General features: G+C 54.2%; 2 protein-coding genes across 2 annotated transcripts in view; one reads left to right on the top strand and one right to left on the bottom strand.

The window, feature by feature from the left end:
* The first annotated feature begins 67 nt into the window (after nucleotides 1–67).
* On the top strand, nucleotides 68–16,006 carry GAREM2 (GRB2 associated regulator of MAPK1 subtype 2). Its single transcript, XM_022574262.3, has 6 exons — nucleotides 68–336; nucleotides 3,324–3,464; nucleotides 8,664–8,794; nucleotides 9,518–10,597; nucleotides 11,570–11,739; nucleotides 12,254–16,006. The coding sequence occupies exons 1-6, from the start codon at nucleotides 225–227 to the stop codon at nucleotides 13,275–13,277; spliced, it is 2,658 nt and encodes an 885-aa protein (XP_022429970.2). The 5' UTR covers nucleotides 68–224; the 3' UTR covers nucleotides 13,278–16,006.
* HADHA (hydroxyacyl-CoA dehydrogenase trifunctional multienzyme complex subunit alpha) overlaps nucleotides 15,963–26,788 on the bottom strand; it is a 53,846-nt gene continuing 43,020 nt past the window's right edge. Inside the window, exons 15-20 of the mRNA XM_022574264.3 lie at nucleotides 19,533–19,673; nucleotides 19,050–19,118; nucleotides 18,069–18,264; nucleotides 17,277–17,391; nucleotides 16,580–16,725; nucleotides 15,963–16,490 (exon numbers count right to left, since the gene is read on the bottom strand). Of these exons, the coding sequence (XP_022429972.1) occupies nucleotides 16,345–16,490; nucleotides 16,580–16,725; nucleotides 17,277–17,391; nucleotides 18,069–18,264; nucleotides 19,050–19,118; nucleotides 19,533–19,673 (813 nt within the window). The 3' untranslated portion in view covers nucleotides 15,963–16,344. The remainder of the gene's footprint in view (nucleotides 16,491–16,579; nucleotides 16,726–17,276; nucleotides 17,392–18,068; nucleotides 18,265–19,049; nucleotides 19,119–19,532; nucleotides 19,674–26,788) is intronic.

Below are 26,788 nucleotides of genomic sequence, written 5' to 3'. Positions count from 1 at the left end.
CTTGGCGGCGGCTGCGGGCGCGGGCCGGGGGGTGGGGCGAGGGGCGGGGGGCGGGGGCCGGCGCCCCGCTGGGAGGCCGGCCACGTGACGCCCGCAGCACCGGCCGGGCCGCCAGGCGGGGAGCGCCGCGGCGGCCCCAGGAGGTGGCGGCGGGCGCGGAAGCCCGGGCCGCGCGGCACTGGCCGTCGGGGCCCCGGGACGGCGGCCCCCGGGACGCCCATGCCATGGAGAAGTTGGCGGCCGGGCTGGCGGGCCTGCGCTGGAGCATGGGCGCCTTCCCACTCGACCTCATCGTCAGCCGCTGCCGCTTGCCCACGCTTGCCTGCCTCGGGCCAGGTACCGGGGGTGTTGGGAAGGGCGACTGGGGGGCCACGGGGCCATCGGGGACTCCCCCGGGGCCGTGAGGATGCGGCTCCTGCCCTCCCGCTCCTCGGCGCGGGCCCCGCGCTGCTCCCGGAGCGCCTCCCCGGAGAGCCGGGGCCCACGAACCGAGGGGCCGCCTCCTTCTGGGCCCCACGGACGGGCACAGGGACAGAAACCTGGGACAGGGACTGGGGCCGGGCCCAGGACAGAGTTCTCCGACCCAGCTGGAACCGGGAGCGCGGCGGAGCCGCCAAGTCCGCCCCGTCGGTGCACCCCCTTCCCTCGCCGCCCTCAGACCCCCGCCCGGGCCGCGCCCCCCTCCATCCTTTTGTCTCCGGCCTCTCACCTCGATCCTCCCGTATCCCTTGGGCCTCGGACTCTGTCTTCCCACCGCCGCCGCCCCCCAGCCCCGCTCTGTCCCTCTTGGGACCCTTCTCGCACCCTCCTTTCGCGGCCTGGGGAGCAGCCTCCGGTCCCCGGGGGCCGGCAGACTACCTCTGGGCCTGAGTGAGCGAGTCCTTCCGCCGGGCGGGCCCCCGAGCCCCCGGACCTCCCCACATCTTGCCCCACTTTTCCTTGGCACCCGGGGGCCCAGGCTGCACTGCTGATGCTTGCGGGCCCGAGAGGGGCGCCCGGCGGCTGCGCCGAGCAAGTGGACCGTTTGGGGGAAGAGGGGCTGCTTGGCTGGGGGAGGGGCAGGAGCCGGGGCTGGCAGCCAGGCCGGGGGTTTTGTGTGTGAGAAGAATAGGGGTTTGGCCCGCGTTGGCACACTCGCTTCCCTGAATGCTAATGGAGTCCGCGGCCACAGGCTCCTCTCCTCTCCCCTCCGCGGGGCCAGCAGCCAGTCCTCCGACCCGCGGCGGCGAGGAGTGGGCACAGTGAGCGTCACCGTGTCCCAGGAGCGGGCTCGGTGAGAGCGTCTATGCCTGGGCCGTCGGGCAGGGTTGCCTGGCAGTCCAACGTCTTGTTTCCTGGATCATCGGCGTGTGATGCCGAGACTGCCCATGTCAACAGCAAGGCTGTGTGTGTCTGCGTGTGAATGTAATACGCTGGCCCTAGGTTGTGCCTGGCCACTTCCCACACATCCTCTTTGGCATCTTCCCCCCGCGGGGGGGGTCCTTTTTGAGCTCCTCAATCTGGCAGGCCTCCTTTGGGCTCCCTTGACACCTCTGGCACCCTTGTCTTGTCTCCTACTGTAACCCGTTGTAATGGTCAGTTTATTGTCCTTCTACTGGGCTGCAGGCTCTTTGAGGTAGGGCATCCTGCCTAACAAAGATTATGGAAGGAGTAAATGAATGAGGGAATGAGCAACTGGTGTGATGGCCCAGTTGCCTGGTGTCTGTCTGTGACAATGGTGGCTATGGCTGTGGTCACCTTATGTGATCAAAACTGTGAGTGTGAATATGTGATCAAAAGTATGTCTTGAAGTCTTGAAGGTCCCTGTGTGCTGTGCATTTGGGAGGGGCCCCTTAGTGGGACCATGGGACTGAGTTGTGTCATTGAGGTGATAAGCAAGCCCCTATCACTGTGGCCCAGGTGGCTGTGCTGGCTCAACTACTGGTGACCATGACCCATGGTTGTTGGTGTGTGTCCTGTGTGACTGTGGCCTGCATCCCTAGGAAGGGCAGCCTGGGGCTTCGGAGAGCTCTAAGAGGAGGTTACAGAGTAGGAAAGCCTCCTCTGCCTCAGGTGAGGAATTGAGGAGAAAGGCTCACCCCCCCACACACACAGGATGGAAGCCAGGCCCTTCCTGCAGGTCCTGAACACATACTCCCCTCCCCTGACCAAGTGCACACACTTCAGGGAGTCCCCAGCCATCAGAGTAAACCTTTCCCATTTGGCTGGGTGGCAGATATTAAGTTGTGTCTGAGGGGCTGGGAAGGAGGCATCCCTCACCCCCACCCTACTCACCAGCTGCAACCAGGAGACGGCTCAAAGGCCTCCTGGAAGCTGGGCCAGCCCTTCTGCTCTCCTGGAAACCGGTGCTGGGGGTGGAGCCTCTGGGGCCCAGGCCCCTCCCGATGGCTTGGCCCCCATGCTTCCCCCAGGACTAGCCCCCATCACTCTTCTAAACCCACCCCTTTCCTCTGGCCTTCATCACTGTGTTCCAAAGACTGGGGGGGTGAAGGGCCGAGGGAGGGTGAGCCAAGAAGCAGCTTCTCTGAGGTGGGATCAGGGGGTATCTGAGACTGTCTCCTCTCTCTGAGGTCCCTTGTGTGCAGGAGACTGTCTGTGGCAGTGGGTGAAAAGAGCCCAAAGAGAGGCAGGAGTCAGCTCCTGTAAGCCCTGCCGTTCTCGTGACCCACATAGCTCTGGGGTTCACCATGGACGGCCCCTTCTCGGCCCCCTCTGTGCCCCACCAAGGCCCTCCTTTCCTGGCCTAGGAGCCGACTCGGGGGCTGAGAATTCTGCTGGTCTCAGTTCAGGTGGTTCTGAGGCCCAGCTCAAGTGTCTGCTGCTCAGCACTGTCTCATCCTCCCTCCTGCCCCACACTCCCCCTCAGCCAGTTTACTGCCCCTTCTGTGAGAACTCGGATAGCCTCCATTCAGCGCCTCAAACTTGGCCTGTATTCTCTGTTCACATCTCTTCCCACCTCCTCCTGGGCCTAAGGGCTCCTGGAGGGCAGAGGCTGGGCTCATCCGCTGGGAGCCCCTGGCTCCCGCACAGGGCCTGGGACAGCAGGCAGTCCAATCGAATGATGAATGCAGGACGGAGGCTGGGCCGGTTGCTGGGGCCCCATCGGGAGCCTGAGCCCCGAGAGAGGGGGCCTGATTCAGCCCCGAGGTCACAGTTGGCAGCCTGCCTGTCCCTTGAGCGCTGCTGATCTGGACAGGGATCGTGGGGAGCTGTCCCCGGTGGAGTCTCGGTGAGGAGGTAGGAGGTCACCCTGCCTATTCTTTCTGCCCCTCCTAATGTTCTCTTTTCTGTCCTTCCTCCTCTATCCTCCTTTCCCCTCTCAGGGGAGTATGCCGAGGGCGTCAGTGAGCGAGACATCCTGCTCATTCACTCCTGCCGCCAGTGGACAACGGTGACAGCCCACACCCTGGAGGAGGGTCACTATGTCATCGGGCCCAAGATTGACATCCCCCTGCAGTACCCAGGTGTGCCCAGCCAGGGACAGATGGCACAGAGCCGGTGGGAGGTTTAGGCAGGGGGGTAGGGGTGGGGAGGTCTTGGAGGAAACTTGGTGACTGGCTTTCCCTTAGAGCCACAAGGGTGAGCGAGGTCATGGCTGGCAGGGTGGTGATTAGGGTTAGGGTTAGAGTTAGGGCCCAGTGGTTTCCATACTGTTTTGTGGAGCCCTGGGTTTCTGGTTGCAAACCTTTGATTCCCATTTTGTTTTAAAATAGATTTGAAACTCATGTTAAAAAAAAAAGTACCCACACCCTCAAACTGCTAAAAATCAAACCTTAACCCTGACTAGAGACCTTCAGTATGTACCATTACATACAGGTGGTACCTCTGCCTCATTAACACTTTTTGCACAGACCCTCAAAGAGAGTATCTCCCGCTAGGATCCTCTCAGTACTGTGCAACCAAAAGACTTCAAAAACAAAGGGATGCTCAGGCTGATTATGTGGCTGTATCTGCCTGCTCTAATCCTGTTTTTCCCAATTTTTGTGTTAAACTTATTGTTTTCACTGATTGACATAAGTGAATGTTAAAATTTTAGGCTTTTAAATAAGATTCTGCAGTGAATTTCTACTTTTATCTGTGATATATATGATGCTGATGTCCTAAAGATTTTGTTTGAAGAAAGGATTCTGCTGCTGAAAAAAGAAAGTACAGCCCTTTCGTTTTACACACAATGAAACAGAGGGCCTAAGAAGGGAAGTGACTTGCCCAGGGTCACACAGCTAGTAAGCAGCAGAGCAAGGGCTAGCACCCAGGTATCTTGACTCCTGGGCTCTTGCTTGCTGCCACATCAGGAAAGCAGGGTTGTTGTCCCCTGTGTGGGAGGGATGTGAGTCTGGTGGCCCCATCCCCGAGATGCCCCCACGTGAGCCCAGGATCCCACAGCTCCTGCACATTAAACCCGTGCTGCGTTTCAGACACTGGGCAGAGCGTTGTTGTCATTGCATCCTCACAGCAACCCGGTGAGGAAGTTTTATCAAGCTCCAGGAGTTAGTAGTTAGCCCGGTTCTGTGTTTATCTGCTGCCCACCCCCCAACAAAGGTTGGAATACTTTGAGCTGGGAAGGCTCACAGTCCCTTCCTCACAGGTATGCTGTTCCCCTTCTGGCGCTGCCTGGGTCTCCCCGGAGTCAGTGGGACAGGACTAAACCCTTTACGGGGCTTCTGCTCTTTACAGCGCCCTGTGCACCTTGTACTCCTGTAGCCCCACAGCCCATTTTAAACATGAGGAAACTGTCTCAAGTGTCTTTCTGACCTGGCCTGGAGCCCTTGGGGAGGCCTGCCCAAGCTAGAAACTTCCCAGCCTGGGTATCTGGCCTTGGTCCAGGGAGAGGTCCCAGGTCTTCTTCTTGGGATAAAAAAAGCAAAGATTGGGGGACTTCCCTGGCGGTCCAGTGGTGAAGACTCGGCACTTGCACTGCTGGGGGCACAGGTTCGATGCAAAAAAAAAAAAAAAGCAAAGATTGGAAAAAGCCTTCACTGACAGAAATGTGACTTACTGCGCCATTTCGGTTGTGTCATTAAAAATCCGGGAAACCAAGGTACAGAGCCTCCTGGGGAACTCTGCGTTCACGGGGCTCCTGGCCCTTTCCCCCCATCTCTTTCGGTGCCCTTGTGTAAGGCGGGTGACAGCTGGCCTGCCGAGGTGTCGCATCCCCAGCTCCCTCTTTCCGGTGGGCCGCTCGGGCCCCGCCTGGGTGGGGGCTGGGTGGCCGAGGCCCCCCTAGGAGGGGGAGGGGCTGGGCCAACGGCGGGTTAATGAGGAAGCTCTGAGTGCACAGCTCCGAGCTGGTTCCTCCCAATGAATTAATAATTGCGCGGGCAGGCGGGCGGGGCAGACAGCTGAGAGAGCCGCGGGAGGCGGTGGAGGGAGAGGGGAGGAGGGCTCAGGGCGATGCCCTGCAGAGAGTGGCGTGGGGGCCGCTGCTGGAGAGCCGGGCTCCAGGCCAAGGCCCACCGCCCGGGGAGGCGGGGAGACCGGACTCCTCCGGGACGACCCCCCACCCCACCCCGCCCGCTCCCCGCCTTGCCCTCTGCGCGGTGCCTCTCCCCGCGCGGGCCGCGGACCCTGCGGAGCACCGGGCAGATGCGTCCCTTGAGCCAAGTAGTATGCTTCCACTCTACAGGTGGGAAAACAGAAGCCCATGGGGATTAAATAATTTGCTCAAGGCCACACAGGTGGTAGGTGGCAGAGCTGGGATTCAGCCAGGTCTGTCCGACTCCCAGGTCTGTGCATTTACCCACCATTCTTTATGGAGCGTCTGTTATGGGTCAGGTGCTGGCAGGGAGGGGTGACAAACAAGACCCTGCTTCAGGCTGGAAGGGACGGTCGGGGCTGCGTAAACGTGCTCTGGGACTCACGGACAGGGAGGAGGGGCAGGCCAGGGTGCGGCAGGTCCCTAGAGCCGCAGGGGACCTCGGGTCTTTTGTAGGGGGAGGCAGGAGAGGAAGCTGCCCCCAGTGGGGCTGCAGAGGGAGGAAAAGGCTTCCAGGGGCCGGAGCATCACTCCCGGGAGGTCTACCTTCCTTCCTCCCGGCAGCGATGACCGGTGCTGGGCTCAGGCTGCGGCGGAGGGGGTGGTGCCGGCTACCATGGTTACATCGATCTTCCTTGCCACATCCTCCCCCACCCCCCGGCTCTAGCCCTGACTTGGCTCCAGCTCTCCCCACAGGGGGCAGTGGGCACTTCTCCCTGCCTGGCTGCTTGGAGTTGGGGGGTTTGTGTGTGGATATTGGGGAGGCGACTGGGTGAGGGATGGGGGCTACTTTTCTTGGATGGTAGCAGACCTGTGACTCCTGCTTTCTGACCTGCAGATCACTGTTCCTTGCTAGGTCCGCTCCCCAGCTTATCCCTGCTGCCCTCTAGGGCTGTGGCTCATCCGAGGCCTCTTCCTACCAGGGTCTCAGAGTGGTTGGGGAAGGATGGAGGATGGGACGTGGGGTATGTTCCCTCCAGCTTTCTCCTGGGCATTTCCCCCTCTCTTTCTGGGTTATCACTTTTCCTGCTCATAGATGTTGATGCTGCAGGCTCTGCCCCTGGCCCTCTGCTCTTCATACTCTGCATTAGGGAGTGGGTGTCTCAATCCGGGTTTCTGGTTGGGCTTTGGGGGCTTCAAGAACCGCCCCCCTGTACCATATACAAAATGCTTTTTTGTGTGTTCCTGCTAGGGTTACACTGTGGGATTTCTCTGGGAAGAGGGTCCCCAAAGGGTCAAGATCCTCTGTTCTTCCTCTTTCCTGAGCTATCTTGCCTGCCCCACAGCTGACGCTGCTTCCTGTGGGCTGGTGACCTTCTGTCTGTTACTTCTGACTAGGCATCCTCAAGCACTGCACCCACACGCTCGCCTGCCCTAGGAACACCCCCTGCAGGGCCTCACTTGGCCTCCCCAGTTTGGCCGGTGCTCCACAACTCGTTCCTTCCAGGGTCTCAGTTTTGGTTGACAGCTCTGCCGTCTCCATTTCTGACCAGCTGGTGACCCGAGCCCCTTCCTCCACCACCTTCTCATCAGTCTGATGAGCTCCTCACCACAGCCTGAGGAGGCTCCCTACCTTGAAAGTACCTCTTGGTCCGCTCATTTTTGTTATTCCCTCAGTTGCTGCCCTGGCTCTTTTCCGGAACTCGTTACTGAGTTATTTACCTGAATGGTGTCCCTGTTATCTTTATAGAGTAAAACTTTGATCTTGGTTTTCCCTTGCTCAGAACACTCCAGGGGGTTTCATTCTTACGGAATAAAGTCCTACCATATGGCATTCAGAGCCTTTCATAACCCAGTTGCTGTCTGCTTCACCCCTGTCATCACCCCCCCTCAAGTCCTACCCTCCAGGCACTCACCACTTTGGGCAGGCAGTCTGCTTCCGTGACTTTATGTCTTTGCTCATGCTATTTCTTCCATGTGGAATGTCCATTCTGTAAAACTCTTTTCATTCTTATGATGCCCTCAGACTGCCAGGTAGATTTCCCCCAACTCAGCGGTCTTCTCACTCTTTTGTCATGAGTCTGGTGTAGCATTTGTCACATCCTGCCATCACACACTATATCTGGATTTCCTTGTGGGCAGACTATCTTACCCAGATGTGCACCCCCTGTCGGGGCAAGGCTAGTGTCTGGCACATAGTGGGTGCTCCGCAAATGTTTGTGGAATGAATAAATGAATGGACTATGACTGCAGCAGCCCCCAGAGACATTACAGAAGCTAGAGCCACCTTGTCTTCTCTCAGCTTGTACAAGACTCTCTTCCTTTTGTGTAAGGGCTAAGAAGAGGCCATCTGTCCAGATGCCAGCATGGTTCACAGCCTGTCTTTGTGCTCACACAGGTGGGCGCATAAAAGATGTGTGGCCAGTGAGGTTAGACAGTTTACACAGAGGGGTGTCAGCTTTACGGATTATCATCATTCTTTAAAGTCTGTGTCTGCTGGGGGCATCTGCTGAGCCAGCCAAAACATAGCCCTGGAATGCAGGTTGGGAAGACCTCATCCGAGGGAGGAGGCTTTGCTGGGCTCAGATTGGAGGCCTCTGGGACAGTGGGGCTGGATATTGGATCAGAGGAGGATTTGGGAACAGATTAGGAGTCAGAGTTGCTCTCCCTGGATCTCCAAAGACTGGGGCTGGGCCCCTCGTCTGCGCATTGCATCCGTGTGGGTTAGCAATCCACCGCAGATACGTAGAATGCCAGATCCAGGTGGGGCCCAAGAGCATCTGCTCCAGCCTCCTCAGCTGAGGACTCAAGCCCCAGAGAAGGGAAGGGATTTGTCTAGGGTCATAGCAAATCAGAGTGGGGCTGGGACCAAGCTAGGAATCAGCACCCCCAACGCCACACTAACGCTTGGTCCGAGGATAGCTCTGTGTCCAAGTGTTTGGGTGCCAGTTTGCACTTGGGTTTCTCTGGGCAGGCGGCTGCTAGCCTTATCACACACCCACAAGCTGTCCACTGGGTGAGGGCTGGGCTCTAGTTGCTAGGAATCTGTGCTCACCTCCCTGCTGAGGCTTGAATCAGCTGACCAGCTCCTTCCACTAGTGCAAACCTGCCCTTCTGACCACCTGAGTTCCAGAGAGCCTGGCTGAGATGAGGGGAACAAGAAGCGGGGACAGTGGGGCCTCTCCGGATACAGGCTAGGCTCCCAGCAGCAGGCCCACCCTAGCAGCAGCCTGCATTCCTTCCTGTGCAGGGAAGTTCAAGCTCCTGGAGCAGGCCCGGGATGTTCGGGAGCCAGTGAGGTACTTCAGCAGCGTGGAGGAGGTGGCCAGCGTCTTCCCTGATCGCATATTTGTGATGGAAGCCATCACCTTCAGTGTCAAGGTTAGTCCTTTCTGCACCAGGCACGGTGCCCCCAGGTTTCCATTATCCTCGGGGGCAAGCCTGACCCTGGTTGGAGGGAGGCCTTTGAGCTCTAAGAGGTAAAAGTGTCACAGTGTGGCTTCTGACAGCCCCTTGAAAGCCTCTGGCTAGGTGTATGAACTTCCTGGAGCTTCCTGCAAAAGGTGGGGAAGCAGGAAGTGTGTGTGGAGGGTCACAGCCTGACTGGGATGTCTTTCAGGGCAGCCATCCTCTCAGCCACTGGTGGTGGTAGTATAGCTGTGGGGCACATAGTGCACACGGTCCCCCACTTACGTACAGGCGGTTCTTGCCTGTTTATAAACCCTCTGCTTATCCATCAATTCATTTCTCTTCAGAGTAGTCTTGTTGAATAGGTGGAGGATTGTTATCGCCCTAATTGTAAAAAATGATAACAAAAGTTGCCATATACTGAGTATTTTCAAAGTATTTCATTGTACATATAGTCTATTTAATTCTTACAGCAATTCTTCCAAGTAAGAGTAACTAAGGTCCCCGAGAGGTAACTCACTGAAGGCTGCACAGCCACCACGTGGCCCCTCCAGGATGGAATGTCCTCAGTCAACTGCTCTTGATCTGGTCTTAGCCCTGGGAAAGGCCCAAGAGGAGCACTGTCCTCCTGGGTCCCGTCCCGGTGGCTTTCCTGGGGCCCTGGCTAAGGCCTCCTGCCGTTTCTGGGATCCCCAGGTGGTGTCAGGCGAGTTCAGCGAGGACAGCGAGGTGTACAACTTCACGCTGCACGCCGGCGACGAGCTCACTCTCATGGGCCAGGCGGAGATCCTGTGCGCCAAGACCACCAAGGAGCGCTCACGCTTCACCACCCTGCTGCGCAAGCTGGGCCGGGCCGGGGCGCTGGCCGGGGTGGGCGGCGGCGGCGGCGGCGGCGGCCCGGGGGGCATGGGGGCCGCGGGTGGCAGCGGGGGCGCCAGGCCCATCAAAGGCAAGATGCCCTGCCTCATCTGCATGAACCACCGCACCAATGAGAGCCTGAGCCTGCCCTTCCAGTGCCAGGGCCGCTTCAGCACGCGCAGCCCGCTGGAGCTGCAGATGCAGGAGGGCGAGCACACGGTGCGCGCCATCATCGAGCGCGTGCGGCTCCCGGTGAACGTGCTGGTGCCCAGCCGGCCGCCGCGCAACCCCTACGACCTGCACCCGGTGCGGGAGGGCCACTGCTACAAGCTGGTCAGCATCATCTCCAAGACGGTGGTGCTGGGGCTGGCGCTGCGCCGCGAGGGCCCGGCGCCGCTGCACTTCCTGCTGCTCACCGACACGCCCCGCTTCGCGCTACCGCAGGGCCTGCTGGCCGGGGACCCGCGTGTCGAGCGCCTGGTGCGCGACAGCGCCTCCTACTGCCGCGAGCGCTTCGACCCCGACGAGTACTCGAACGCCGTGCGCGAAGCGCCCGCCGAGCTGGCCGAAGACTGCGCCAGCCCGCGCCGCGCGCGCCTCTGCCTGCCGGCGCCCCCGCGCGCCCTCCGGCCCGTCCGCGCCCCCGCCTCCGGCCCCGGCCCGCCCGGCCCGCCCGGCCCGCCCGGCGACGGCGACCAGGAGTACGTGAGTCCCGACTGGGCCGGCGCGCCCGAGCCCGTAGCGCCACCCGCCGAGATCCCCTACGAGGAGCTGTGGACGCACCAGGCGGCTGAAGGCTTTGCCGAGGGCAGGACCCGGCCGCTCCCGGGGCCCGACCTCATCTCCTTCGGGGTCGCCGGGCCGCCCCGCCTGGAGCCCGAGGCGGCCCCGCCTCCAGTGCCTCCCAAATCTGAGGCGGTGAGTGGACGCGGTGGAGGCGGGGGGAAGGCCGGGCTCTGAGCTCTGTGGGCCCCATTCTCCAGGGAGGTGGCCAGCCAGGGGTCAGGGTTTGGGCTTGAAAAGCTCGTTCTCCTGGGCCCCAGCCTTGGCATCTCGGTCTCCAGCCCCCCGGAGTGTATGACAGAGGGTGGCCGAGGTGGGGAAAGGGGAGAAAACAAGGAGGAAAGAAACGCAGGAGCATTTGTAGGAAGGGATACCAGGGACGGTGAGCAGGGGAGTTGTGGGGACGAAGATGCCAGCAGGTCCCCAGCCTCAGAGAATTGGGGATGAGCCTAGAACAGTGTTACCCAGAAGGTTCCACAGAACAAGGAGTCCTTTAAGTTGTCCAGTGTAAAGAAGGTTCTATGGTGACGTAAGTTTAGAAAATGTAGTCTGTGATGCCCAGCCTTCCCCCTCCTCACTTTGGAGCCGCAGAGTATTGGTATAATAAAGGCTCTGAGAAGTCCTGCACGAAGGAAGCCCGTTTATCTGTGTTTAACACAGAATTTTCCAACCGAGCTTGTCCACAGACTATGGACAACACCTATGAACATCCCATGGAGTCCACTTTTGAGTGTCTGACCTATCAGGCAGGGAGCCAGATGGCAGATACTTTTCCTTCCCTTTCTTCTCCTCATTACACGTTTTTCTTCTTATTTCTCTCCTTTTCCCTGAGGAGGAAATATGTCTACTTAACTGATTGTTTATCTACTTCTCTATTTTTTCTTACATTCAAGGTGGATTTCCAAGGCCACAGGAGACAGTGTGTGTGTTGTCGGCTCTCGATGAGCGAAACGGGCTGGAGAGACGAGAAGGGGTGGGTGGGTGGGTGAGGAGCTGGGGTGTAAGGCAAGGCAGGCTCTTGGCAAAGTGGGGCAGTGTCAGTCCCAGACGCCACCCTGGCCCAGCTGCCTGGGGACCGGGGGTGGCGTCATGGCCCTGTGCTTGCAGGTGAAGGAGGAATGCCGCCTGCTCAATGCCCCTCCTGTGCCCCCCCGAGGTGGCAGTGCCAATGGCCGGCTCTCGGGCAGTCCCCCGGTGCCCCCACGCTTCCCCAAGCTGCAGCTTGTCCACTCCCCCAGCTCCAGCCTCTCCTACTACTCCTCTGGCCTCCAGGATGGGTGAGCCACTTCCTTCTCTTGGTCCTCGGCCTCCTCAGGTGGATTGAAGCAGGGGAGGGTGGGGAGGGGAGCCAGTGCTGAGGAAGAGGAGGACTTCAGGACCGGGGTTCAGAGGTTCTGAGCAGCACCTGAGGGAGGGGGCCCTGGGGTCCGGGCTTCCTGCTTCAGTTCGCTCCTCTCCTAAATGATGACAGTCGGTTGGGAGTGTTGCTCTGTTTCCCTCCCGAGTGGGCTCTGCCACAGGGTGGAGTGCTCCTTGCTATTGAAAATTTTCTACGTAATTCAGTTTAGTTTAATTTTTCCTGGGGAGGGGGGTGCCGGGAGAAAGAATTGGGCAATCTCAGAGGGCCGCAGGCCTCAGGGGCTGGGGCGCGGGCCAGCGCTGCTGAGATCGGAGCAGTGGCCTCTGGGACCTGGTGGAGCAGTGGTTCGCTGTGTCGTGTGTGTGTGGCCCTGTCGCGTTTCCCTCTTGCTGTGCTTACCCTTCCATCTGTGTCTGTCTCTTTGCCCACAGGGCGGGCTCCCGCAGTGGCAGTGGCTCTCCGTCACCGGATACCTACTCCCTCTATTGCTACCCATGCACCTGGGGAGACTGCAAGGTGGGCGAGTCCCCCAGCCGCCCACGCCCGGGACCCCTGCCCTCGACTACGCAGCCCAGCCAGGCCTCCCGGGCCCTTGTAGAGCCCCTGAGCAGTGGAGCTGCTTCTCTCTGGGGGGCCGACACCCCGGTCAAGACCTACCACAGCTGCCCGCCTCCATTCAAGCCCTCCCACCCCCAGAAACGCTTCGCTCCCCTTGGAGCTCTGAACCCCTTTTCCGGGCCTGCCTACCCCCCAGGCCCTTCAGCCGCCTCCTCTTCTGGGCCCACAGCCAGCTCAGGTCCCCTGGCTACCTCCAGCCCCGCTCATTCCCCGGGCCCGGGCCCTCCAGGCCAGGCCTGTTCGGCGGCTGCCTCCTCCTGCTGTCCCACCTCCTCCTTCTCTTCCTCTGAGCCGCAGACACCTGCCCTGGAGCCCTCTGATCCCTTTGAGCTGGGCCGGGGCAGTTCTCCAGAGCCGGAGCTGCTGCGCTGTCAGGAGCCCAGAGCTGTGAGGGCGCCTGGGCCTGGTCTTCTGCCACTTGGACCCCCCAAGGCCTTTGAGCCTGAAGGTTTGGTGCTGCGGCAGGTCCCCGCCCCCCTGTCCCCCGTGGCCCTGCAGGGGCCTGAGGCAGGCAGAGCACGACTCCTTCTCACCCAGGGGCGCCTGGAAGGGCCTCTGGCCAGTCCCCAGGATGGGGCCACAGGCTGGGGCGGCCGGGATGCCTCCTCCTGGCAGCCCCCCGCTGACCTGTCTGCACTCTCCCTGGAGGAGGTCTCGCGAAGTCTGCGTTTCATCGGGCTCTCGGAGGACGTGGTGAGCTTCTTTGCCCGAGAGCGCATTGATGGCAGCATCTTCGTGCAGCTCAGTGAGGACATCTTGGCAGATGACTTTCACCTCACCAAGCTGCAGGTCAAGAAGATCATGCAGTTCATCAAAGGCTGGCGGCCCAAGATCTGACTTCCCCGCTCAGGGCTGCACAACTGGAATTTTGGCCCGGAGGCCCCGGGGGACCAGCCATGGGTCTGCAGGGTGACGGCACTCCCAGAGGCGGGGCCTGCCTGCAGGAAGAACCTATGCCAAGACTGAGGCTGCTAAGCAGCCACGGAGAGTGAATCCAGGGGAGACACACTTGGAAACGGGGTCCTCTGGGCCAGAGCCCTGCATGCATCTTGCCTTTCAGTGTGCAGAGTACGCGGGGAAGGGGCTGGAGGCGCCGGTGCACACCCGGGCCTGGTGACACATTGCTGCGATTCCCACGGGGGTTCAAAAGCGGGCCTTCGTGGTGACCTAACAGCCCCCTCCGTCTTGCTGCAGAGCTCCACTGATAGCTCGTACTTCATAGCTTGTAGGTGCAGGCTGGAGACAAGGGAAGATGGTCCATGATCTAAGCACAGATTCCCCAAGTGCCCTCTCTCCTTTGTGCTCTGTGGGCTTTTGGCCTAGCTGCCCCAGAGTCGGGGTGCCTATTTCTGTATCTCGGGGATGCCCTCCTTTCCCCTCTGCTCCACTGTGTGTTGGGCCCCTGGCCCTGAACACAGGTGTATCAAGTACAAGCCTGTGCCACCACACCTGAGAGGCTCCGGTTCTTGGGTGATGGCTTTGGAAGAGCACAGCTCTGCTCTCGACCTGCTTATCTAGTTAGTTAGGGAGGCAGATGCTCCCCCACGTCTCCAGCGCACTGGCTTCTGACGCGAGCTCACTGCAACTAGCCCTGCATCCTGCCTGTTGGGTCCAGTCCACGAAGACTCTGTGCAAGAGCAGGTGGATTGAGGGCAGCTGCTCCCTGATACTTGAGGCAAGTGGCCTTCCATCACTCCCATCGGTCTCCTGCCCCATCACCTGACCCTGGCAAACACATGGTGTCCCTTCCTGGCTTTCTGTCACTGGCACAGGTGGGATGGGGAGGAAAGAGAAAGCACGATGGCTTGGGAAAACCTGCTTTTTTCCTCCTGGAGCTCAGTCCTCTCGCACCTGTTCACCTGCTTCAAAGCAGGTCTTTGCGCCCTGTATCTCGAGCACGGTGATCTGCCAGCACCCAGAGCAGGTTGGCTGTCGTGTCCGACCACCCAGCCCCTGTGCTCGTCCCCGTCTCACCTACCAGAAGCGCACTAATCCTCCCAGTGTCAGGCCCAGGGGTTATCGCCTTCTCGGCTGCCTTACCGAGATACTATCTCCTCTGTTTTTCTATCTTAAGAGGAGCGAAGCCGGGCTGTTGCTCATCCCAAGCAGGCTGCCTCAGTGCTGAGGGAAGCGGAGTCAGGAAGTAGAGCACAGAAACTGGGATGCTGAGACGTTGGGTTTCCTTGCCAATCACTCAGTGAATCCTCAAGGGCTAGTGAAATAAATGCTAGACCACTGAAGAGTAGTGCAGGTGGAATTCTGGGCGTCAACTGTGTTCTTTCAGAGGGCCGTGGGGACCGACTGGCACGATGTATGTGCCCGCGGGCAGGAGAGGACTTCAGAAACGCTGTGTGTACACGGCCCACTTGTTCCTCAGAGGCAGCTGGTGGAGCGGCCCTCATTCCCTTCTGAAAAACCCTCACCAGCCCCTCAACTACAAGAACCCTCAAGTCCCACTGATGTTTCAACATAATTCACACCTACCTAGTGCTGCTAAGTGGAAAGGTCATACTTCAAAGCTCCAAGCCACTACCCAGGTTTAACTTCCCGCCCTGTCCAAATACCTGCCTTGAGGCTGCTCACACACACACCCCCCCCACCCCCCAGAAGCCTGTTAATGGCCTTGGTGTAGAGGATCAGCTCTCTACCTTCTATGGGTCACCTGAAAACTCCCAACTTGGAGATGCCTTGGTTTTAGAGTCTGGCTTCCTAGCAACCAACTGTTGAGTGTTGAGTAGAACTGGAGCTGAGCTCCCCGCCTGCCAGTCTCCACAGCAGAGCCATCCAGGGGGATATCTGAAGTACTGGCAGCTGGAGCAGAGGCAGGAGGAATTGGTGACATCTCAAAGATGAGACTGTGCCGTGTGATGGGACTTGAATTATGATTCTGCACGCACACGGTGTGGATCCTTCTGCCAGACCCAGTGAGGAGCCCAAAGCTGTTTACCTGGACTGGGCAATGCTTCTGCCAGAACACAAGTGTAGGAACTTTCCACACAGAGGGCAGGGGGAGGGGAAGAGTGGAGGCTCTAGCAGAGGGGAGGTGGCGGTGGGTCACACGGGATGCCTGTCATCACTGTGCAGGCATCGTCCACCTTCTGTGCTCTGGGGCAGCCAAGACGTGCAGGATACACTGGCCAGGAAAACGTCACCTCCTCTGCTTAACGCCAACGTTCCGCAAACATCCTGAGGTGCGCATGAGTGAGTCACACCAGGAAAAGAACCGGGCAAAACTGTGCAAGGGAAAGGAGTTACAGGCTGGCCCTGCACACCTCTCCCACTGTGCTGCTTACAGGGCCTCCTCCCCACTGTAAGAAGCCGCCCAGCCAAAGCATCTCAATACAGTTGGTTTAAAAGGCTTTAGGCTCATAAAACCCACTTTCCATCAATGCAGTTTCTCTCTTAAGGTGCTGCCCCAGTACGTTCCTACCCCGCAGCACAGGGCTTTATTCCAGCTCACCCCTCGAGGAAAGGGGGTTAAACCACAAGGGCAAACACAGAAGAGAAAGCAGTAGGCAGGCAGAGAAGCTGATAAAGTGATTTTTATCGTTAAGTATTTGGCTGGGTGCAGAATTGCCCTCACCACCGTTGGCCACCACTGGTCTCCCGGGAGGAACAGGCAGCAAGGATGGCTCCAGAGACGCTGCTACTCGGGGCCTCGGGGCTTACAAATTCGTGAGCACAGAGGGTTCCACCTTCCAGCGTGAAGTACAAACTGCTTCACAGCCAGACTTCCCTGGGAGGGAGAGATGCTCACAGCTGAAGGCACGTTAATGCAGGCGCACACCCAACGCCAGAATTTGTTTTCCTCTGGTTACTCTGATAAACCTAGATGCCACTCTGTCGAGAACCAGCGCTGCCGCGGTTGGCGTTAGTGGGTGAGTGAGCAGGGTTCAGGGCCTGCTCACTGGTAGAACTTCTTGTTAGGGCTGCTGGCGTGGTCCACAAGCAGCTGGCACGGGGTGAACTGTTTTCCATAGGCAGCCTCGTACTTCCGGAGCCGGTCCACTATCTTCTGAGCGCCATACAGATCCACAAAGCGGAAGGGCCCTAAAAGGAGAAATATAGGACATTGTTCAAGGAGAGGTGAAACGAGCTCCGGGATGAAGCGAGCTACCTTCCTGACTTGCAAGACCGACCTCCAAGACTGGGGGGGAAGCCAAGCCCGAAGACGGCACCGATGTCTCCCTCTGTAGGCGTGGCCAAGACCCCTTCCTGCAGGCACAGGACAGCCTCGTTCACAAATCTGGTCACCAGGCGGTACTGGATGTCTTCGTCCGAGGAGCTGCCAACAGGGAGAGACATTCAGGGAGGGGCGGGGTAGGAGGGGAGGACGCAGGCGCCCCGGTGCAGAATGGGAGTGAGGGCTGGTGCTGCTGGAGCTCCGGGCCAGCCCTTGTGAACCTGCAATGCTAGAGAAGGTGCTGCCCTCGGAAGAAGACAGCAGAGGGCTACCTGCCCTAATTAACCCGAAGCCGGGCGCTGAGAACAGGGTCTGGCGGGGTAGACGGCATCTCCTGACAGCAGAGGCTGCTGACAAACGGTAACAACAGCGTGGAGGGTGAGCGGGCCTAGGAGAAGCGTGTTTCTAGTTGCTCTCTGGACCCTCAGAGAGAAGGCTTCCCAAGGGGTCCTCCCAAGGCTGGGCTGCAGTCCTTACCCTGAGGCCTGGTAGAGGACGAGGTGGAATGTGGAAGGGCAAAAAGTGTTAAGCATCAGGAATGTTCTTTCTGGTCACGTATGGTGATCATAACAAAAATGATGGCAGAGGGTCCAAGAAGCTTCGGGCTGGTGAGAAACACGCTTCTGCACCAACAGCCCCTCAAATGAACTTACACATCAGGCTGAGAAGGCATCTTCAGACTTGCCAAAATACTGTCTACGTCAGAATTCAAATTCTTATTCTTCACACCCTCCTGGTAGATGTAAAAGCCCTTCCCGGACTTGCGACCTAAACGAAGCGAGAAAAGGGAGAGTTAACAAATTCTCAGAGCCCGGGCCTGAGAGTTCTCTTCTCCGCTAGTCCGTTATAAAGCTCTAGCCTCTTTTCCGTATTCCTGAATTTGTAGGTCTAGCCTACTCTAGAAACTGGTGTTTGTCAGAAGAGTTGACAGCGAAGGAAAAAAGAGCTTGTGTGTCCTGGAGCTTGGAAATCTGTGTATCTGGGTAGGAAAGGCCAGGTGGGTGAGTTTTAATGTCCAGGTATGCAACACCAGGTCCTAGGATGCCCAGGTCCTAGTGTTGATTTTGTTGCTACTTTGCCGAGAGAGAAAGCCACCTCTCTGGTGGGCCTCAATTGCCTCTACTTAGAGGTTTACTTCCTCCACAAAGGTGGTCAGACAACATGGAAAGCCTGGACACAATGCTCCTGCAGTATCACGGGTGTAGTAGAAGCCTTGGGCAGGATGAAATGCCTGTCAATTTTGCATAGCTTGGGCAACGGCAGAGCCTCAGAAGTCCAGAGTTCTGCCTTTTGTCCATAATCTACAGGCCCAGCCTAAAAAGAGGTGGCCATGAAATCATTTTTAAATTCCCTATGACAGTGGGCTCTATGTTTAGAAAACACACTCTTCCACGCGGGCCTTCTGTCACGAACGATGCTAGTGGCGTTTCTCGGCGGCTACTCACCCAGGAAGCCCTTGGATATCATCCCCTTCAGCACTTCTAGGCTTCCACCTGCAAACCGCTCCCCAAACACGTTGCCTAGATTTTCTGCTACGTGTTTTGCTACATCCACGCCAACTTCATCCACCAGTGTAGCAGCGCCCACAGGAAAGCCAAAGCTTGTGGTCAGGGAATCCAGCTTCTTAGGGCCAACTCCTTCCTGGATTGGAAGTAAAGCCGCACCTCAGGGGAGGGCCGTCCCAGATTCCCCTAAGGGCTCCTTGTGCTGCCCTCACAAACGGCCTTGGGCAGCACCCACTTCTCTTCCGGGTGCCGCCTCGCCAGGCCCAGGAATGGGACTGTTTCACTCAGGGAAGCACAAAGAGGCTTGGGAGCCACAAGGGGAAAGTCCGAGCCTTTCCTAACCTACAGAATTTTAAGGAAGTCTAGAGATGAACAAATTATTCATTTCCTTCTCGTTTGCAATCCTGGATCTCACGAATAACGAGATTCCACGCCAGACAGGGCTAAGTTTCCCGATGCTGAGAGAAGAGACATTACCGAGGAGCAGTACTGTAGAGTCCTGTGATGCCCAGGTCTGATAAGACCCCAGCGAGGAGTGCACGCGCTTCCCACCAGTGACCAACCTGTACGGCCACTGGAGGGGTCTGCGTGCAGCAGAAGCGGGTGTAGCACCAATCCGACCAAATGGGCCCTGTTCTGGTTGGGGACGCAGAAACCGCGCACAGAGCATGTCGGGGGCCTTTGGCTTATTGGAGCAGGGAGGACGCTAAGGGAGCAGAGATAAAATTCTGCCCATTTTAGTGCAGTGTTAGCCCATGACTTCCCAGCCGTGTGTGGAAAGAGAGGGCACCAAAGGGCCTTGGAGAAGAGATAGGAGTCAGTGTGTTAGAAGGAAGCCTGCTCTTCACCTTAACATTACCAGTTTGGAAAACTAGTTGAAAGAGTGGAAGATGCCTCAAACATTCTGAGATTGATACCAACCTGGAGAATTCTGATGACTTCAGACATCATGGGTGCGAGGCACCTGGTGGTATAGAAGCCAGGTCCGTCCTGCCAAGGGAGAGAATATGAGCTCATGGGCCCCTCAGTTGTGGCCATTTCCCAGGTCTGAAAGCGGTCTCTCTCCCCCGGAAGCCACTTCAAAACTCAAGGTGATTTATAATCTCCATCAGAATCCTTAATATTAAACTGCAGGGGAAGCCATAGCCAGGGGCAGCCTGGCTTGAATCCACAAGCACAGCAGACAGTCTCACAGTCATCTGAAAGGTCTGGAATGGCTGGGAGAACCCGCCATGTCCCAGCCCCTGACTCAGCGGTCCACCACTGTCCATACCGTAGACCACCAAGGGGAAATCATATCAAAAGCTGGTATATTTAAACTGAAGAGTTACAAGCAAACCTGGAAATATAAGGAGTCTTCATGGAACTTTTCTGAATCTGCTGCTCTGACACACAGCTCCTTACCTTAACCACAATGATGACCTTCCCCTGTTTGAGACCAACTTCTACAGCAGAAGCAGTTGTGTCCTTAGAAGTTTTTTGAGTTGTGATAATCTCCAGTAGCTGCATCTTGTCCACAGGAGAGAAGTAGTGCATGCCAATCACCTGGGAAGGGGGGCCAAAACACCGACAGATTTAAGAACTCTGAGAGGGGAAACTAATAGCATTCTTTTTTTTGCTAGGAAAGCACTGCAGAGAAAGGCGGTTGTAATATAGGAATACTGCTTGGTACCGTCAAGTGGTTTGGTGCCATGGTTCTTTGGTTAAAAGTCCAGTATGTCCAGGGGAGAGCTAACTGGAATTCTCTTCCATCTGCTTCTAGGGCTTTTCACTAAGGGCAATGGATCCTACCAACAGTTAATGCCAAAATCGCAGCTAAAGGCCAAATTAGATTTACTGGGGAAGAATGAATGAGGGTTCCATTTATATTAATGATGCTGATGGTTTGGGTGAGAGGGTCCACTTTTTATGGGGTGTGGGGGGAGACAGGCAGAAGAATTACTTACTATGCTGGACTGTCAGAGATATATTTGGATTTTACGTCGATGCATCTCGCCACCAGGATACTGTCAGCCCTTCGTATCCACAGATTTCGCATACACAGGTTCAACCAACCGCAGATCCAACTGGTTGAATCAGATTCAACTGGTCTGACTCCTTGGATCTGAAACCTGAGGATACAAAGGGCTGCCCGTATTCCCTGTACTACACTATTTTAGATAAGGGACTTGAGCTTCTGTGGATTTTGGTATCTCCTGGTGGTCCTGGAACTAATCCCCCACAGACACCCAGGGATGACCTTACTGGGTTTAAATAACATTTCTCAACACTCAGATTCCCTCAGGGCTCATTAAACCAGTGACTCTCAAAGCCAAGTACCCGGACCAGCCGCACTAGCATCACCTGGGAATGTCAGAGCTGCAAATTCTCAGGGCCTCCCCAGGCCTACTGAATGAGGAACTCCGGGGGCAGGGCCCAGATCTGTGTTTAAGAAGCCCTCCAGGTGATTCTGATACATGCTACAGTTTGAGAACAGCCTCATTAAGCTAACGATTAGATAGTCTTCACAACTGAACTGTGAAAGAAGTCTATCCATTAATTTATAGTTTTGCCTCCACTCCCCACTTCAGCTACCAGGTATTAACTGCTATCTGCCACTGACCGACTGCTTACTGTCCACGATTCATTAACACACTTATCATTTATCCTTTCCATTTAATCCACGGTGAACTAGTCAGTCTAATTACCTAGATGAGGAAGAAAGACATCAGGAGGTTAAAATTAGTAGCTCAGGGTCAGTCAGTAAATGGCAGAGTGGGATGCCAGCAAGGTCGGCCTGCCTCCACAGCCTGCCCACTTCCCGTTGTGTAACACACGGGTCACTTGCATGTTACATCAACTTATCAATCCAAAAGTTGCTTCTAACCTCTAAATTATCCTTCTACTTATGTCTAAAATACTTAGAAAGACAGGGCCTGATTCAAACTGTACTCCCGAGCAAAGGGAATTAGCCTTGACCACGCATAATTTATACACAACAAAACGCACAGACCTTCATTACATATTCTTTGTAATAATCATTAGTGGGACTTCCGGGAACATGGCGGAAGAGGAAAACGCGGAGATTACCTTCCTCCCCACAGATACACCAGAAATACATCTACACGTGGAACAACTCCTACAGAACACCTACTGAACGCTGGCAGAAGACCTCAGACCTCCCAAAAGGCATGAAACCCCCCACGTACCTGGGTAGGGCAAAAGAAAAAAATAAACAGAGACAAAAGGATAGGGACGGGTACTGCACCAGCGGGAGGGAGCTGTGAAGGAGGAAAAGTGTCCACACACTAGGAAGCCCCTTCGCGGGCGGAGACTGCGGAGGGGGGGGGAGCTTCGGAGCCGCCACGGAGGAGAGCACAGCAACAGGGGTGCGGAGGGCAAAGCAGAGAGATTCCCGCACAGAGGATCAGGGCCGACCGCCACTCACCAGCCGAGAGGCTTGTCTTTTCACCCGCCGGGGCGGGCGGGGCTGGGAGCTGAGGCTCGGGCTTCGGTCGGAGCACCGGGAGAGGACTGGGGTTGGCGGCGTGAACACAGCCTGCAGGGCGTTAGTGCACCGCGGCTAGCCGGGAGGGAATCCGGGGAAAAGTCTGGACCTGCCGAAGAGGCAAGAGACTTTTTCTTCCCTCTTTATTTCCTGGTGCGCGAGGAGAGGGGATTAAGAGCGCTGCTTAAAGGAGCTCTAGAGACGGGCGCGAGCCGCGGCTAAAAGCGCGGACCCCAGAGACAGACATGAGACGCTAAGGCCGCTGCTGCCGCCACCAAGAAGCCTGTGTGCGAACACAGGTCACTATCCACACCCCCCTTCCGGGGAGCCTGTGCAGCCCGCCACCGCCAGGGTCCCGGGATCCAGGGACCACTCCCCCGGGAAAACGCACGGCGCGCCTCAGGCTGGCGCAACGTCACTCTGGCCTCTGCCGCCGCAGGCTCGCCCTGCACTCCGTGACCATCCCTACCCCCGGCCTGAGTGAGCCAGAGCCTCCGAATCAGCGGCTCCTTTAACTCCGTCCTGTCTGAGCAAAGAACAGACGCCCTCCGGCGACCTACACGCACAGGCGGGGCCAAATCCAAAGCTGAGCCCCTGGGAGCTGTGAGAACAAAGAAGAGAAACGGAAATCTCTCCCAGCGCCTCAGAAGCAGCGGATTAAAGCTCCACAATCAACTTGATGTACCCTGCATCTGTGGAATACATGAATAGACAACGAATCATCCCAAATTAAGGAGCCGTGTGGATGAAAGGCTCTTGGTGCTGCAGCCAGGAGTCAGTGCTGTGCCTCTGAGGTGGGAGAGCCAACTTCAGGACACTGGTCCACAAGAGGCCTCCCAGCTGCACATAATAGCAAACGGCGAAAATCTCCCAGAGATCTCCATCTCAACGCCAGCACCCAGCTTCACTCAACGTCCAGCTACAGTACTGGACAACCTATGCCAAACAACTAGCAAAACAGGAACACGACCCCACCCATTAGCAGAGAGGCTGCCCAAAATCATAATAAGTCCACAGACACCCCAAAACACACCACCAGACGTGGACCTGCCCACCAGAAAGACAAGATCCAGCCTCATCCACCAGAACACAGGCACTAGTACCCTCCACCAGGAAGCCTACACAACCCACTGAACCAACCTTAGCCACTGGGGACAGACACTAAAAACAACAGGAACTACGAACCTTCAGCCTGCAAAAAGGAGACCCCAAACACAGTAAGATAAGCAAAATGAAAAGACAGAAAAACACACAGCAGATGAAGGAGCAAGATAAAAACCCACCAGACCTAACAAATGAAGAGGAAATAGGCAGTCTACCTGAAAAAGAATTCAGAATAATGATAGTAAAGATGATCCAAAATCTTGGAAATTGAATAGACAAAATGCAAGAAACATTTAACAAGGACCTAGAAGAACTAAAGATGAAACAAACAATGATGAACAACACAACAAATGAAATGAAAATACTCTAGAAGGGATCAGTAGCAGAATAACTGAGGCAGAAGAACGGATAAGTGACCTGGAAGATAAAATAGTGGAAATAACTAATGCAGAGCAGAATAAAGAAAAAAGAATGAAAAGAACTGAGGACAGTCTCAGAGACCTCTGGGACAACATTAAATGCACCAACATTCGAATTACAGGGGTTCCAGAAGAAGAAGAGAAAAAGAAAGGGACTGAGAAAATATTTGAAGAGATTATAGTTGAAAACTTCCCTAATACGGGAAAGGAAATAGTTAATCAAGTCCAGGAAGCACAGAGAGTCCCATACAGGATAAATCCAAGAAGAAATACGCCAAGACACGTATTAATCAAACTGTCAAAAATTAAATACAAAGAAAGCATATTAAAAGCAGCAAGGGAAAAACAACAAATAACACACAAGGGAATCCCCATAAGGTTAACAGCTGATCTTTTAGCAGAAACTCTGCAAGCCAGAAGGGAGTGGCAGGACATATTGAAAGTGATGAAGGAGAAAAACCTGCAACCAAGATTACTCTACCCAGCAAGGATCTCATTCAGATTTGATGGAGAAATTAAAACCTTTACAGACAAGCAAAAGCTGAGAGAGTTCAGCACCACCAAACCAGCTCTACAACAACTGCTAAAGGAACTTCTCTAGGCAAGAAACACAAAAGAAGGAAAAGACCTACAATAATGAACCCAAAACAATTAAGAAAATGGGAATGGGAACATACATATCGATAATTACCTTAAATGTAAATGGACTAAATGCTCCCACCAAAACACACAGATTGGCTGAATGGATACAAAAACAAGACACATATATTTGCTGTCTACAAGAGACCCACTTCAGACCTAGAGACACATACAGACTGAAAGTAAGGGGATGGAAAAAGGTATTTCATGCAAATGGAAACCAAAAGAAAGCTGGAGTAGCAATTCTCATATCAGACAAAATAGACATTAAAATAAAGACTATTAGAAGAGACAAAGAAGGACACTACATAATGATCAAGGGATCGATCCAAGAAGAAAATATAACAATTGTAAATATTTATGCACCCAACATAGGAGCACCTCAATACATAAGGCAAATACTAACAGCCATAAAAGGGGAAATCGACAGTAACACATTCATAGTAGGGGACTTTAACACCCCACTTTCACCAATGGACACATCATCCAAAATGAAAATAAATAAGGAAACACAAGCTTTAAATGATACATTAAACAAGATGGACTTAATTGATATTTATAGGACATTCCATCCAAAAACAACAGAATACACATTTTTCTCAAGTGCTCATGGAACATTCTCCAGGATAGATCATATCTTGGGTCACAAATCAAGCCTTGGTAAATTTAAGAAAATTGAAATTGTATCAAGTATCTTTTCTGACCACAACACTATGAGACTAGATATCAATTACAGGAAAAGATCTGTAAAAAATACAAACACATGGAGGCTAAACAATACATTACTTAATAACGAAGTGATCACTGAAGAAATCAAAGAGGAAATCAAAAAATACCTAGAAACAAATGACAATGGAGACACGACGACTCAAAATCTATGGGATGCAGCAAAAGCAGTTCTAAGAGGGAAGTTTATAGCAATACAATCCTACCTTAAGAAACAGGAAACATCTCGAATAAACAACCTAAACTTGCACCTAAAGCAATTAGAGAAAGAAGAACAAAAAAACCCCAAAGTTAGCAGAAGGAAAGAAATCATAAAAATCAGATCAGAAATAAATGAAAAAGAAATGAAAGAAACGACAGCAAAGATCAATAAAACTAAAAGCTGGTTCTTTGAAGGGATAAACAAAATTGATAAACCATTAGCCAGACTCATCAAGAAAAAAAGGGAGAAGACTGAAATCAATAGAATTAGAAATGAAAAAGGAGAAGTAACAACTGACACTGCAGAAATACAAAAGATCATGAGAGATTACTACAAGCAACGCTATGCCAATAAAATGGACAAATTCTTAAGGCACAACCTGCCAAGACTGAATCGGGAAGAAATAGAAAATATGAACAGACCAATCACAAGCACTGAAATTGAAACTGTGATTAAAAATCTTCCAACAAGCAAAAGCCCAGGACCAGATGGCTTCACAGGCGAATTCTATCAAACATTTAGAGAAGAGCTATCACCTATCCTTCTCAAACTCTTCCAAAATATAGCAGAGGGAGGAACACTCCCAAACTCCTTCTACGAGGCCACCATCACCCTGATACCAAAACCAGACAAGGATGTCACAAAGAAAGAAAACTACAGGCCAATATCACTGATGAACAGAGATGCAAAAATCCTCGACAAAATACTAGCAAACAGAATCCAACAGCACATTAAAAGGATCATACACCATGATCAAGTGGGGTTTATTCCAGGAATGCAAGGATTCTTCAATATATGCAAATCAATCAACGTGATACACCATATTAACAAATTGAAGGAGAAAAACCATATGATCATCTCAATAGATGCAGAGAAAGCTTTTGACAAAATTCAACACCCATTTATGATAAAAACCCTGCAGAAAGTAGGCATAGAGGGAACTTTCCTCAACATAATAAAGGCCATATATGACAAACCCACAGCCAACATGGTCCTCAATGGTGAAAAACTGAAAGCATTTCCACTAAGATCAGGAACAAGACAAGGTTGCCCACTCTCACCACTCTTATTCAACATAGTTTTGGAAGTTTTAGCCACAGCAATCAGAGAAGAAAAGGAAATAAAAGGAATCCAAATCGGAAAAGAAGAAGTAAAGCTGTCACTATTTGCAGATGACATGATACTATACATAGAGAATCCTAAAGATGCTACCAGAAAACTACTAGAGCTAATCAATGAATTTGGTAAAGTAGCAGGATACAAAATTAATGCACAGAAATCTCTGGCATTCCTATACACTAAGGATGAAAAATCTGAAAGTGAAATCAAGAAAACACTCCCATTTACCACTGCAACAAAAAGAATAAAATATCTAGGAATAAACCTACCTGAGGAGACAAAAGACCTGTATGCAGAAAATTATAAGACTCTGATGAAAGAAATTAAAGATGATACAAATAGATGACGAGATATACCATGTTCTTGGATTGGGAGAATCAACATTGTGAAAATGACTCTACTACCCAAAGCAATCTACAGATTCAATGCAATCCCTATCAAACTACCACTGGCATTTTTCACAGAACTAGAACAAAAAATTTCACAATTTGTATGGAAACACAAAAGACCCCGAATAGCCAAAGCAGTCTTGAGAACGAAAAACGGAGCTGGAGGAATCAGTCTTCCTGACTTGAGACTATACTACAAAGCTACAGTAATCAAGACAGTATGGTACTGGCACAAAAACAGAAATATAGATCAATGGAACAGGATAGAAAGCCCAGAGATAAACCCACGCACATATGGTCACCTTATCTTTGATAACAGAGGCAGGAATGTACAGTGGAGAAAGGACAGCCTCTTCAATAAGTGGTGCTGGGAAAACCAGACAGGTAAATGTAAAAGTATGAGATTAGATCACTCCCTAACACCATACACAAAAATAAGCTCAAAATGGATTAAAGGCCTAAATGTAAGGCCAGAAACTATCAAACTCTTAGAGGAAAACATAGGCAGGACACTCTATGACATAAATCACAGCAAGGTCCTTTTTGACCCACCTCCTAGAGAAATGGAAATAAAA

The sequence above is a fragment of the Delphinapterus leucas genome, chromosome 13, assembly GCF_059928025.1.
Source record: "Delphinapterus leucas isolate spDelLeu-1000000601 "Yukka" chromosome 13, BTC_Dleu_Yukka2, whole genome shotgun sequence".
Taxonomy (NCBI): Eukaryota; Metazoa; Chordata; class Mammalia; order Artiodactyla; family Monodontidae; genus Delphinapterus; species Delphinapterus leucas.
The sequence above is the reverse complement of the archived record's forward strand: the minus strand, read 5'-3'. Positions and strand labels throughout refer to the sequence as shown.